Source organism: Scyliorhinus canicula, chromosome 23, assembly GCF_902713615.1.
Source record: "Scyliorhinus canicula chromosome 23, sScyCan1.1, whole genome shotgun sequence".
Classification (NCBI taxonomy): domain Eukaryota; kingdom Metazoa; phylum Chordata; class Chondrichthyes; order Carcharhiniformes; family Scyliorhinidae; genus Scyliorhinus; species Scyliorhinus canicula.
The window spans coordinates 11747590-11762658 of NC_052168.1; the positions used below are offsets into that span (position 1 = coordinate 11747590).

General features: G+C 51.3%; 1 protein-coding gene across 1 annotated transcript in view; it reads right to left on the minus strand.

Annotated features, from left to right (window-relative positions):
- Positions 1 to 2912: 2912 nt before the first annotated feature.
- Positions 2913 to 15069, minus strand: part of LOC119956572 (cdc42 effector protein 1-like) — a 34081-nt gene continuing 21924 nt past the window's right edge. The window contains exons 2-3 of the mRNA XM_038783885.1: positions 6033 to 7327; positions 2913 to 3231 (exon numbers count right to left, since the gene is read on the minus strand). Coding sequence (XP_038639813.1) covers positions 2927 to 3231; positions 6033 to 6456 — 729 coding nt within the window. The 5' untranslated portion in view covers positions 6457 to 7327 and the 3' untranslated portion in view covers positions 2913 to 2926. The remainder of the gene's footprint in view (positions 3232 to 6032; positions 7328 to 15069) is intronic.

The following is a 15069-nucleotide window of genomic DNA, read 5'->3' on the forward strand; positions in this document are numbered from 1 at the left end:
GAGGAAGGGGTGGGGAAGGGGGTAGAGAGAGATGAAGGAAGGAGAGAGGTGGGGAGAAGATGGGTCAGGCAAGGGGGGAAGGAAGAAAGGGGAGAGAGAGAAAAAAAAAGAGGGATGAGGGAGAGACACAGGGAGGGGAGAGATGAGAACGGGGAGAGAGAGGGAAGGGAAGGTGGGAAGGGAGAAGAGTCAGGAACAGAGAGAAGAGAGAAAAGAAGAACAAGAGTGGGAGAGAGGAAACAGAAGGAGAGAAAAACAAGGGGAGGAAAGAGAAGAAGAGAGAGAGAAACATTTATGGACTGGATCAGACATGCAGTGCAAACATTGCAGGGAGATATTGGAATAGAGGCAGACACCAAGGCGATGATAGTGATCTTGTTTTGTCAATGGAAGATAGAAACTTGAATTGGCAGACTGTCAATGCTGCTACAATGCATATTGTCTTCGCTTATCAGACTGCATGGATCGTTGATAGAAAAAGTTACAAGACCCAAAGGAGGCAACTTCCTGCTACTTCGAGAAGCCCTGCGAAGAAACTAGAACCTTCCTGACAACCTCAACCATTGAAAAATGGACAATCAAACTAAAAGAAGAACTTCAAAATTTAAAAAATCTTGCCTGACGGTGGGGGGGGTGGGGGGTGGGGGTGGGGGAAGGGGGGGGGGGGGGGGGGGGGGGGGGGGGGGGGCAAACCTCTTCTCTCCAAATAAAAACAGCAAATGCTGGAAAACGCAGGCAGCAGCTGTGGAGAAAGAAACAAAACTAAAGTTTCGAGTCCGTGCGACGAATGGACTCGAAACGTTAACTCAGTTTCTCTCTTCACCGACGGCGCCAGACCGGTCGGGTTTTGAGGCACTTTCTGTTTTTATTTTACATTTCCAACATCCGCAGCATTTTGCTTTCACCCTTTCTCCCGGCTGTGCTAACTCGGTCATGGTTTTTTTTTGCCCACGTTTCGTCGCCCACATTACCCGTTCAATTTTGCCATGTCAACTGTCACGGAGTAGTCGCGGCGTTTGGTCACCAGATGGCGCTGCGCAGCGTAAATTAAACAATAACTCATTTTCATCAATTTACGGAAGCGGTGTGGCAGTTACGCGCTGGTGCAGTCGTAGAGTTATGCAGCACAGAACGAGGCCATTCAGCCCATTGTGCATGCGTCGGCCATCAAGCACCTATCCCAATCCCATTTTCCAGCACTTGGTCCTTAGCCTTGTACGCTACGGCTAAATGCTTCTTAAATGCCGTGAAGGTTCCTGTCTCTACCATCCTTCTAGGCAGCGAGTTCCAGATTCGCACCACCCTCTGGGTGAAAACTATTTTCCTCACATCCCCTCTAAACATCCTGCCCCAGACCTTAAATCATTGCCCCCTGGTTATTGATCCCTCTGCTAAAGGGGAACGGTTCCTTCCTATCCACCCGATGCCAAAGATTCTTCTACAAGAGGAAAAATCCTCTCTGTAGCCTGATGCACCATCGATTGCACGCGAGGCGAGTGATTTACCAATGTCAGGCTTTAATTAACTAGAACACAGCCTGGCGATCGTCTACAGTGGAAAGGAACGATCGTCAGGCTTCTGAGCATTTATACCTCGTTGGTAGAGGCGTGGTTAACTCAGCCTCTCGGCCAATCGGTCGAGAGGCACATGACCGACCAGGACCAATGGTAAGCCGACGTTCTGGCCCAATGGCAGACGAGTATGCAGATCATATCATCACATAGCCACCCTGTCAAAACCCTTCAGGATCTTATATGTTTCGATCAAGCCGCCTCTTATTCTTCTGAATTCCAGCTTATACAAGCCCAGCCCTCCCCAAACTTTCCTCAGAAAGACAGCCCTCCCATTCCGAAATGCTTCCAATGTATTTCCATCCTTCCTTCAATGAGGAGACGGGTACTCCGGGACGTGGCACATTACACCGGCTGATAACATGACAAGAGAGGCTCCATGAATCTGGGCATCGAATGTGGGCAGGATATTGGTCCAGGGTGATGGGCCTTAACGCTGACTTCCTCCCCTGTCAGCATCAGTGCAGAGAGTCACCTGGAGCAATTCCTGGCTCTTCCTCCCCACCTACCTTCCCATAAGCCCCAGGGCATGGAGACCGACCTTTAACACCATGGCCAACTAACTCAACATGGTCCAGGAAATCTTCCCAGGAAACCTTGCAATTTGGGAATGGGTCTTAAAGTGGCTTTCCTGGTATTATATAAAGGCAATAAGAAATGTGCTGTGCCCTTGATGAAGAGGTTCGATTAATAATAATTAGTGAATAATGAAGTCTCTATTAATAGGGCTGAGAACTTAAACACGGATTTCGTCGTCCTCATCAGCAAATGCAAAGGCCTCAGTCTTCATTGGGCTGAAGGCCATTTCCTGCGCTGGGGAGAGGCGTCTCTCTCTGTAGTCCTCCCTGTGTCGCTCGCCTCTCAGCTGGACGCTGGTCTCCTCACCGTCCGCTGGGACACGTTGCCCTGACGACAGCGAGTACGCTCTCCAGCTCCCCGGGGCCCTGCTCTCCACCTCCTGGGCGGCCAGGGTTCCCAGGTACTGACCCGACTCAAAATGGCCGCCGAGGGTGCGGTGGGCAGGGCTGTCCATTGGCGGGCTGCCCTCTTGCCCGCCAACTGCCTCCCTGTGGGTGAACAGCTGCTGGGAGCCAGTCCGGTACTGGCAGGCGCCACCCCTCTTGGCACCAGGCTCGGTTGAATCCGGGTAGCTTAAGGAACCACCATAACGCCGGAGAACTTGTCTCTCTGCTGTAAAGTTCTGTGTCTCCCGCAAACCATCCATATCCTCGGGGTGCAAGTCCAGGCCCCCATCCTGCTGGCAAAGGCTCTTTAACGCAAAGGGCGAACCCTCCCTCAACACTCCTGGCTTGCTAACCACACTCGCCGATCCTGGGTGACCTTTGCGGTGAGAGTCACCGTTTTGCAGGGGTCCATTTAAATCCCCCTGGCCGAAAGAACCTTCCAGATTGAACTTCACGGAGGTGTGCGTCCTTCCTCGGCTGTCGGAGGTCTCTCCTTTGCCATGACCCCAGAACCTCGGCCATCAGAGAGGGCCCCAAATCCAGGTTGAAGGACAGTAAGGAGTCTGTGCGGGGAAGGTCAAAATCCATCATGTCCGCATTGTCCACCGTCTTCTCCAAGTCGGCCGCTATCGAGTTCTCCTTTGGTTTATCCAATCTGGACCATCTCGGGAGGGTGCAAAATCCTGAATCCAATCCTGAAGAAGAACAGGCAGAGTACCGTCAGGGAAAGAACATAAAAATTTGCAAACTTACAGGAAGGGTCAATCCAGCTGGCCTCCCTTCCTGCCCACTTTGACAACAAGTGGGAGGTTACATATAACTTGAAAGACTGGACAGACTGGGGCTTTTTTCCCCAGGAAAGGAAAGGCAGAGATGGGTAAGCCAATCTTTTAAGATTGCGAAAGGGTCTGTTAGAATTATAGAATCCCTACAGTGCACAGGAGGCCATTCGACCCATCGAGTCTGCACCGACCCTCCAAAAGAGCACCCTACCCAGACCACTCGCCTGCCCAATCTCCACAAGCTAATCTGCACATCCCTCGACAGTAAGGGGCAATTTAGCATGGCCAATCCACCCTAACCTTCACATCTTTGGACTGTGGGAGAAAACCGGAGCCCCCGGAGGAAACCCACGCAGACACAGGGAGAACGTGCAGACTCCGCACAGACAGCCAACCGGTGTTGACGGTTGCCTAAAGAGTCCACAATTCCTCCTCCATCTCCCAGTGCCCGGCATTTTGGTGACCAATAGGCATTGAATTGTTCCCCGACTCCTGCAGGAAACCCTCTCGCTTTTACTGCCGGCCTTCAGGCGCGTTGGGAGAGATTTGCAGGCCGAGAATCAGTCCCTTTGATCAGGTCATGAGCATCAGATCCTGGCGAGGGACCCGAGCCAGAAGCCTCCTGACCTTGGCAATGTGGAGGAGCAGAGAGATCTTGGGGTCTATGTTCATAGATCTTTGAAAGTTGCCACTCAAGTGGATAGAGCTGTGAAGAAGGCCTATGGTGTGCTGGCGTTCATTAGCAGAGGGATTGAATTTAAGAGCCGTGAGGTGATGATGCAGCTGTACAAAACCTTGGTCAGGCCACATTTGGAGTACTGCGTGCAGTTCTGGTCGCCTCATTTTAGGAAGGATGTGGAAGCTTTGGAAAAGGTGCAAAGGAGAATTACCAGGATGTTGCCTGGAATGGAGAGTAGGTCATACGAGGAAAGGTTGAGGGTGCTAGGCCTTTTCTCATTAGAACGGAGAAGGATGAGGGGGCGACTTGATAGAGGTTTATAAGATGATCAGGGGAATAGATAGAGTAGACAGTCAGAGACTTTTTCCCCGGGTGGAACACACCATTACAAGGGGACATAAATTTAAGGTAAATGGTGGAAGATATAGGGGGGATGTCAGAGGTAGGTTCTTTACCCAGAGAGTAGTGGGGGTATGGAATGCACTGCCTGTGGAAGTAGTTGAGTCGGAAATGTTAGGGACCTTCAAGCGGCTATTGGATAGGTACATGGATTATGGTAGAATAATGGAGTGTAGATTGATTTCTTCTTAAGGGCAGCACGGTAGCATTGTGGATAGCACAATTGCTTCACAGCTCCAGGGACCCAAGTTCGATTTCGACTTGGGTCACTGTCTGTGTGGAGTCTGCACATCCTCCCCGTGTGTGCGTGGGTTTCCTCCGGGTATTCCGGTTTCCTCCCACAGTCCAAAGATGTGCAGGTTGGGTGGATTGGCCATGATAAATTGCCCTTAGTGTCAAAAATTCTAAGATTAACCTCGGACAAAAGTTCGGCACAACATCGTGGGCCGAAGGGCCTGTTCTGTTCTGTATTTCTCTATCTATCTATCTATCTATCTAAAAGGGTAGGGGTGCTCCCCATAGCATTGCAAGGCCTCTCCAATCCAATCCTGGTACCGTAAGTGTAGGTTAGTCGCTAACAGCTCCAATAAGGGGGGGGGGGGGGGTTCGGGTGAAACCACTTTCCCCAAAAACACGGGGACGCATCTGTCTCTGGAAGGCGCTGCGTGAGAGAATGGAAGAAAGAAATTAATCCGGAACTTCCAGAAGGGAATTGGGAAAAAAAACTTGAAGTGGGAAAAGATTTATAGGGTCAGGGAAAAAAGGAGGGAATGGGACTAATTGGAGATTCCCAAAGATTCATAGAATCACTACAATGCACAAGGAGGCCATTTGGCCCGTCAGGTTTGCTTCGACCCCCTGAAAGGGCACCCACAACCCAGGCCCTCTCCCCCGCCCTATCCCCACAACCCCAATTAACCATTGGACACTAAGGGGCAATTTATCATGGCCAATCCACCTAAACTGCACATCTTTGGACTGTGGGAGGAAACCGGAGCACCCGGAAGGTGGATTGGCCAATGCTAAATTGCCCATAGATGTGCAGGTTAGTTGGGGGCTATGGGGATAGGATGAGGTAGTGGGCCTAGGTAGGGTGCTCTTTCAGTGGGTCGGTGCAGACTTGACGGGCTGAATGGCCTCCTCCTGCGGCTTAGCAAATCTATGGTTCAAAGAAGAAACATCCTCTCCTCGTCCACCCTGTGAATACCCCCTCAGGATCTCGCATGGTTCAATCACAGGGCTGACAGCGGGAGAGATAGGAGAGGAGAGGGGGTAGGGGAACGAAAGTTCAAGGGTGTGGGGAACAAGGGAGTAGGCAAGATGAGGGGGAAAAGGAGAGGATTTTGTTTTTTTTTATAAATTTAGATTACCCAATTATTTTTTCCAATTAAGGGGCAATTTAGCGTGGCCAATCCACCTACTCTGCACATTTTTGGGTTGTGGGGGCGAAACCCACGCAGACACGGGGAGAATGTGCAAACTCCACACGGACAGTGACCCAGAGCCGGGATCGAACCTGGGACCTCAGCACCGTGAGAAAAGGAGAGGATGGCAGGAGGTTGAGAGGAGAGGGTAGAGGCCCGGGTAGAGGGCGGAGAAGAAGACTGAGGTCGAATAAGATTTAAGTTGAATTTACCGTATGATCCATCCATCACGTCCGGACTCGACATCACACTTTTGAAGTTGAACCGCTCCACGGACCCATTTTTTGTCTCCAACAGATGTGGCAGAGAGACAGCATTCTTGATAATGGGAGACACGACCGGCGGGGGCGACATCTCCCGGCTACTGTTGCGGCTCCTTGCGGGTGGCTTCCTGACGTTCCTCAGCGCCCGGACCAGCACGTTGGACTTGGCGCTCTCGCGCGCCTTCTCCCCGCCGTGATCGCTGAGGAAGGAGGTGTCGCCAAACACGTCTCCGCCCCGGCCCACGTGCATGGTGTGGCGGAAGTCCCCCAGCGGAGAGCTAATCATGTCGGTGGTCAGCTCGGCCTTGAGCCGCCGCTTGCCGTGCGTGCTGGCCACCAGGTTCTTAAAGACGGGCAACTTTCCAAAGCTCATTTTCTATCCGACCCGGTACCCGCTGCGTTTTATCTACTGAGCAAACGTGCGGGGACGGGAGACTGACATAGAGTTTGTGGCAGAGAATACGGCCTCGCCTAAGGCCCGACACATCAGCCCAACTTGAACCTTATCGCAGGAGACTCGTTGAGGAATGGCAACTTAAAAGTGACAATTAACCAATTTCCCTGACGTGTTTCTGGCGCAACAATGGTCCTGAAAATAAATTTAAAATGTCAAATCATTTGTAGTGATGAGATTTTCTTTTTTTAAAAACCAGAGAATTAATTTTACACACTTCAGGACTCGAACGCTGGTGCCGTGCTGGGAGAGACAGCGCAGGTGGTCAGTCTGAAAGAGGACATTTTCTTTTCAAAGTGTCTTTCGCGATTGCTCGGGGGCAATCAAAAAGGTACAATCCCCTATCTTCATCCAGTTTCTAGTGTTAAGTGCGGGACTGGGGGCTGGTGTTTCCGCGGCAACGCTTCTCAGTTGAACTCCATCGGCAAGAAGGTATTGCCTGCAGGGGCTCCCGGACGAGGCGTAGAGCAATGGTCTCTTATTGGAGCCTCCCTGTCAATTAAGGGAAACAGAATCGTCCTTGTTCTTTTTTATCCTGGTTCACTGTCGGGGGTCGTTCAGCTAGGCCCGACTTCCTGGGCGCGGGAGCTTGGGCAGGAAATGCAAAGAAGTCACGTTTCATTCCTCGGGTCTCAGGATGTCCCTGAGCCGTGATGGAGCTGGAGGTGAACCCTGATGCGTAGCCAGTCTAAGCTCTCCGTGCACCGACCGCCCCCTCAATGGATGCCAAAAAACGATCAAAGAGTCCGGTCTTTGGAGAACTCCAGCTTTAGACTTCAAACGGCCTTGCCTGGAAACGAAACAGAAAACAGGCTCACTATCAATAGCAGCAAAAGGTGTCAAATCGAACAGCTTCACCTCTGGCGTATTAAATACCTGATTATCTCAATGCAAACCTTCCCGCTCGCTCGAGGCGAGACACTTTCATACCCATTGTCTGCAAACAAAAGGGACTTGCTCAAGCCTTGCATCTTTTTTGACTTACCCGGGGCATTGGGGATTCTAAAGATCCGCAACCACTTGAGTGAAGACATTTCTCAATCCTAAATGGTCAGCCCCTTATCCCCAGACTGTGCCCCCACCCCCACCCCCCCCGCAACCCCAGTGTTTTAGACTCACTGACCAGCATGGACGTGTCTAATGGGAGGGCAGGAGGTGAGAGAGAAGATGGAGAGGAGAGGGAAGTGGGCAGAGGGCAAGGCGAGGAGACGATAGGAGTTTGGAGCAGGAGAGCAGGCCTCAGTTTAACACTGCAGCCTAAATACTTCAGCACGTTCATGATCTTCGTTGACATGGACGAGGTTTAATTCTTTGATAGGATGTGGGTGTTGCCCTCCCCTAATTGTCCCCAAGCTGAGCGGCTCGCTGGCGCCACAGGGCAGTTGAGAGGGGGAGGCGGAGGAGAAAGGAATAGAAGGATAGGAGACGAGATGAAAAGCGTTTCACGGGGAACGTAAACGTCAACATACAACGTGCAGCTGAATCTGTTGTTAAATCCTACGTGGGCATCTCCTAGCCAAGCAGCCAGGAGTTTGAAACCCTCCCATGAATTTTCCGGATATTTTAAAATATATTGGATTCTGTTTTGGGGAAGGGTCTCCCAGGGAAAGGCCTGCTTTTCAGGCCCGGAACCATGATGAGGAGGGGCTATTTCCTGAGACCTGCCCACCATCAACCTCCTCCCCCTGCGATTAAAATATCACAGGGCCCAAGGCCAAGGTTAATATTCTGTTTTACACGAACTTCCCACCTTTAAACCGCCCCCCCCAGGGGGAAACCGGCCTAGTTGCCAAGCCTGTGGTCAGCTCATCTTTCTCCCACTGTCTGTGAAGGACTGAATCACCTCTCATCACTGACGTGTCAGCCGCGACATCATTTTGCAGCATCAGGCAAGATTTCAGCCCATTGTACAGCCCCGGTATTTTAAGCCTTTCCAATACCAGCAGTCCGGCCTGCTCTCATGGCACAGGGACATCCGGATTGTCAACCAGGAAACCCTTCAGCCATTTTGAAATGGGCCCCCTCCATTAATTTGAAGGGGTTAAAAAAAAATAACCCTGCGCTGGCATTATCTACCTTTCCGAGTGTTCGACAGGAGTGCTTCCTGCAGCCCTGGTGGGAGCGCTCAGTGACAACCTATGCAGGCTCCATGGTTGCCACGGCAATATTTGCCTGCAATGGGTCATGGGGTTAGCTCAGTTGGCCAGGTGGGCAGAGAGCGGCGGGGAAAGATGCCAAAAAGCACTTGTCCAATCCCTGCTCCAGCTATGGTAGCTCATGGAGGCCTGCCTCCTGAACGTGGCCCAAACCTTGACGTGGAGGTGAGCCGTGTCACCGACTCTCTCTCTAACGGGGAGAGATGCCTGTGGTTCATCGCAGTCTGTGGTTAATTACCAATTACCAATGATTGACGTCCGGAACCCTAAACAAAAGGAATATTTAGGGGCGGCACGGTGGCGCAGTGGTTAGCACTGCTGCCTCACGGCGCCGAGGTCCCAGGTTCGATCACGACCCTGGGTCACTGACCATGTGGAATTTGCACATTCTCCCTGTGTCTGCAGAGGGTCTTACCCCTACAACCCAAAGGTGTGCAGGGTCGGTGATTGGCCACGCTGAAATTGTCCCTTAATTGGAATTTTCTTTAAGAAGGAAGAATATTTAGCGGGAGAGGGTGGTGTGGTGGTAATGTCACTGGACAAAGAATGCAGAGGCCCAGGCTAATGCTCTGGGGATACGGGTTTAATAAGTACACAGGCTGTCCATACTGAGCAAAATAAAGAACTAAGATTTATTTACAATAACGGTATATACATTTCCCGGAAATCCCTAAAGGGTCCCTCTCTCTGGTTGGCGCCTTACTGGCCGACCTTTTTGACAACGCTGATTGCAGTTCCCTCACCCCTCAGCAGGGGAGCTCATACTCCGTGCATACCACGGGGTAGTCAAGAAAGCATACAGAATGCTTGCCTTCATTGGACGGGGCATTGAGTATAAAAACTGGCAAGTCATGCTACAGTTGTATAGAATCTTGGTACGGCCGCATTTGGAATGTTGCGCACAAATCTGGTCGCCACATTGCCAGACGGATGTGGAGGCTTTGGAGAGGGTCCAGAGGAGGCGTACCAGGATGTTGCCTGGTATGGAGGGTGTTAGCTACGTGGCGAGGCTGAATGGACTCCGACTGTCTTCATTAGAACGGCGGAGGTTGAGGGGCGACCTGATAGAGGTCTACAAGATTATGAGGGGCATGGGTAGAGTGGATGGGCAGGCACTCTTTCCCAAGGTGGAGGGGTCAGTCACAAGGGGCATAGGTTTAAGGTCCGTGGGGCACAATTTAGAGATGCGTGAGGCAGGTTTTTATGCAGTGGGTGGTGAGTGCCAGGGGAGGCTTTGGAAGCAGATATATTAACAAAGTTCTAAAGGCATCTTGACAAAGACATGGATAGGATGGGTATAGAGAGATACGGCACAAGGAAGTGCTGAGGGTCTTGGCCAAGGGTGGTATCATGACCGGTAGAGGCCTGGAGGGCCAAGGGCCTGCTCCTGTGCTGTATTGTTCTTTGTTCTCTGAAGGCAAATATTCCCACCCCATACATCCCACCGCGGCAGCTGGCAGCATGAATAAAATCTGGAATGTAAAGCTAGCCTCAGGAATGGTGACCAGGGCAACTATCGTCATTGTTGTAAAAACCCATCTGGTTCACTGCTGACCATGAGCGAAAGAAATATGCCCACCTCACCTGGTCTGGCCTACACGTGACTCCAGACCCCACAGCGATGTGGCTGACTCTTAACTGCCCCCCTTGAAGCTAGCAAGCCACACAGTTCAAGGCCAGTTTTTGAAAAAAATATATTTTTATGAGGGTATTTGCAAGTTTTTAAATAACAATAACAGCGACATGAACATGGTACAATAAACATTTCCACCCCCATCGCAATCTTCACACAGCCCAACCATAAAACAACAGTTCGGCCCTCTCCCCCCAACAACCCCCCTTTGGAATTCTGCGTCTGCTGACAGTTTAATTTTCCCCGGGAAAGTCGACGAACGGCCGCCACCTCCGGGAGAACCCGACCATTGACCCTCTTACGGCAAATTTTATTTTCTCGAGACCGAGAAACCCAACCATGTCACTGACCCAGGTCTCTCCACTCGGGGGGGGGGGGCTTCGAGTCCCTCCACGTTAATAAGATCCGTCTCCGGGCTACTGGGGAGGCAAAGGCCAGGACGTTGGCCTCTTTGGCCCCCTGAACTCCCGGCTCTTCCGACACTCCAAAGATCGCCAGCTCCGGACTTGGCACCACCTGTGTTTTGAGTACCGTGGACATCGCCTTAGCTCTCTAAGCTTCGGGCATGCCCAAAAAATGGGAGTTGAAGGCCAATTAAGGATGGGTGACAAATGCTGAGCTTGGAGACAACATCCCTTCACAGCACTTATAAAAAGACTTAGCCTCATCTCCGCCAGAAAGGTCATGGAAAGGCAGACGGAGTGCCGCCTTGTAAAATATTTAGGATGTAACATTAAACTGAGGCCTGTTCTGCTTGTCCAAATGAATGGAAAGATCAGCAGACTCTATCTGAAGAGTGGGGGGTTCTGGCATCCAGGACAATGCTCCTGGACTCGATAAACACCACCGATGTTGAAATTGCTGGTGTTTTTTTTGGCCTTGCTGCGCACAGATTGGCTGCTTTTTCTGCCTGCCTAACACTGACCGCCCATCAGAAATAATGGATTGGCTGTGAACCACTTTGAGACATTCCGAAGTTACGAGAAGACCCTAAGCGCTTTCTTTATTCCCGTTTAGAGAATAGGTTGGGGGGGGGGAGAAATATGATTAATATTTAAAATATTTAAAAAACGATTAATCTCTGATTAATAAAAGCAAAGAAAACCAGATGCCAGCGATCTGAAATAAAAACTCTGTGTTCTCTATTTTGTATTCCACACCCCCCCCCCCCCCCCCTCCCACCCCCCCCCCCGCCCAGTCTGCATCCTGTTCTCATTTTTCGCCTTCAGACAATGCTGGCCTTTATTCTGCTATTTACGCCTACTCTGGATCAATGCCTCGTTCCTTTACTACTGCCAGCGCCACTCTCTTTGCCTTTCGTTCCATGGCCATCTTTGGAATTCAATCTCCCTCAACCTCTAACCTATCCCTGATTGTCCATTTGTTTGTGCTTCCCCCGACCCTCCCGCCTTTTTCAACGACATAAAACCGTTATAACCTGTCTGCTTACCACTGGCTGGGGATTAATGACAATCCCACAATCCTTTGGGAGTATGAGCTTCCCCAATGAGGGGGGGGGGCGGAGAAATCATTAGCAGACTCCCTGCATAAATAGAGCTGGCCAGTTTGGAACCATCAGAGAGAGAGAAGTGAGCAGCAAGGGACGTCGCTGCTGCTGCTGTTGTATATATAATGTTATTGTAAATAAATTTTATTTCTTTGTATCCTGAAAACTCGTGCTGGATTCTTCGTGGCGCTCACTAAAAAAACCTTTCATGTTTTAAGGGCAGCACGGTGGCGCAGTGGGTTAGCATTGCTGCCTCACGGCGCCGAGGTCCCAGGTTCGATCCCAGCCCCGGGTCACTGTCCGTGTGGAGTTTGCACATTCTCCCCGTGTTTGCTTGGGTCCCACCCCCCACAACCCAAAGATGTGCATGCTAGGTGGATTGGCCATGCTGAATTGCCCCTGAATTGGAAAAAAATGAATTGGGTACTCTACATTTGTTTACAAAAATAAAACCTTTCATGTTTTTGCCCCTCTTCAGCTCAAAGAAGACGTCCCCCGGACTCGAAACGTTAACTCTGAGCTGGATTCTCCCGGCCCCGCCTGCCGCCGGCTCACCACGGGCGGGATGCGGACATTGACCTCGGGCTGGAATTCCCGGTCGCTGGGCGAGCATGGCCGGAGAATCCCGCCCTCTGTTTCCCGCTCTACGGATGCAGCCATACTTGCTGAGTTTTTCCCCGCACTTTTGGGTTTAATTTCCACCCTTTCTGCCATTTGTCACTGGATCACAGAATTGTTACGGCACGGATGCAGGCCATTCGGCCCATCGTGTCTGCCCCGGCTCTCCAAACGAGCACCGTGGCATAGTGGCATTCCCCTGCCTTTTCCCCGTAACCCCTGCACATTGATTCTATTCAAGTAATCATCTAACGCCCTCTCGAATTACCTCGATTGAACCTGCCTCCCCCACACTCCCAGGCAGCGCAATCCAGACCCCAACCACTCGCTGCGTGGAAAAGTCTGACATTATGGGGGCGGCTCGGTGGCACAGCGCAGTCTCACAGCACCGGCCTTGGGTCACTGTCTGTGCGGAGTCTGCACGTTCTGTGTGGGTTTCCTCCGGTTTCCTCCCACAGTCCAGGGGCTGGTTTAGCTCACCAGGCTAAATCGCTGGCTTTTAAAGCAGACCAAGCAGGTCAGCAGCACGGTTCGATTCCCGTACCAGCCTCCCCGGACAGGTGCCGGAATGTGGCGACTAGGGGCTTTTCACAGTAACTTCATTGAAGCCTACTCGTGACAATAAGCCATTTTCATTTCAAGATGTGCAGGTTAGGTTATGGGGTTACGAGGGTCGGGGGAGGGGTGGCACGGGTAGTGCTCATTCGAAGGGTCAGAGTAGACTCGATGGACCGAATGGCCTCCTCCTGCCTGCCGTGACCACCGGATGCCTCAATTCCCCTTACAGCCAATGAATGAAGCTCTTTCTGAAATAGTCCTGTTGCAATGGAGAAAACGCAGCAGCCAATCTGCTCGCAGATTGGTCCCACCAACAGCAATGGGGCAACGGCCCGATAATCTGTCTGCTCGTGGAGTCAGTTCAGGGCCAGGGCCCTCTGGAGGACTCTGCTATTTGTTGTCATAATATGCACCGATGGACATCATGAGGTAAAAACAGGCAGTGACAGATACCCAGGTTAGCCAATCAACATACAGGACAGAACACAACCAATCACCAGACAGAACACCAGAGGGGGGCTTCCAAGTATAAAACACACGAGGCATCAACACTCTGCCTCTTTCCACTGGTGACAACTGTAGTGACAGTCAGGGTGTATATATCAGTCAGCACCTTCTACACGTGGCTCAGAGCTAGTCTGGTCTAGTTAGTTATAGTTAGCATACTTAGAGTAGTAGAGTGTCAACCCACAGCCAGCTGTGTGCGTTGTGACAGAAGAAGTTCAATAAACCGTATTGAACCAACGCCTGTGTTTGGTGTATACTTCACAGTTCATCTGCATCCTGTTGCAGCCCGTGTTAGCCCAGGGTGAATAACGCGACATTTGTCTGTGAAATATTTGGGGAATCTTTTACGGAGGCAGGAGCCTCCGTTTTACAGCTCAAGAGAAAGGCAATGTCTGCGACAGTGCAGCACTCCATCAGCACTACATGGGGGGGGGGGGGGGGGGGAGAAGAGACTTACCTTTTGTGCTCAAGCCCTGGAGAAGGACTCAAGCCCAGAGCCTGGTGACTCAGAGATGGGTGTGCCTCTGACTGAGCCACAGCTAATTCTAGGTCATTATGTAGCACAGAGTGACACAGTCAATCCCCGAAGCTGCCTTTGCTTCATAACCGTGCGCAGAGAGCTACATAATGCCAGACTCCGTGCGGTAAACGAGGCAATGTCATTTATAATCCTGTATCCCACTTATCTTTATCCGGCTGCGTCACACTCCAACCCCAGCCCCCCACATCCTTGCTGTGTCATCGGAAAAGCCGGTCAAAACCATTAGCTTGTTTTAAATAAACCGAACACAATTTTATTCTTAAATACCAGAGAGATGACAGTGAGTCAGAATCCCTACAGTGCACGAGGAGGTCATTCGAATCTTTGCTGACCCTCTGTAAGAGGCCCCTACCCAGGCCCACTCCTCCACCCTATCTCTGTAACCTTTTTGGACACTAAGGGCAATTTAAGCTTGGCCAATCCACCTAACCTGCATGTCTTTGGACTTCCTTTGACGGTTTTAATTCAAGCCTGGTTGAAAGGAAAAAGAAACGCTCAATGAAAGCCAATTAGAATTGCTTCACCCAGGGACTGGGAACTATCTGCGATCACACACCTCGGGCGACATCTTCCGGCTGGTCATGACGGCTGGATGTTCCAGTCCATCCGAAGACACACCCCCCCTGGCCGTGGGTATTCCTGCACCACGGGATGAATTCAATGGGAAATTGCCTCGACAATGGCGGAATCGGAAGATCCCACTCTGGCCAGCAGGGTGCGCCACCTCCCACTGCTGAGAAACACGCTCTGGGGAAGACAGAGAATCTCGCCCCTGGTGTCAAAAAAAAAAACATATATACCGGCCGGGATTCCCTGCTGCGAGTCCGGCCCCGCTGTGGGAAAGCAAACCACAACGATTAGCAGCCTTGCGTGAGGTAACCTTCTTCCAGTCAGGTTATTCTTACCAGTGCCAGCCTTGTGACAACACACCCCTCACCTGCCCGTTCCACCCTCTCCCTTGTGCCTTCGGGCTACCCCAGCCTGGGAGAGTTGTTATCATCATTAGTCGGAC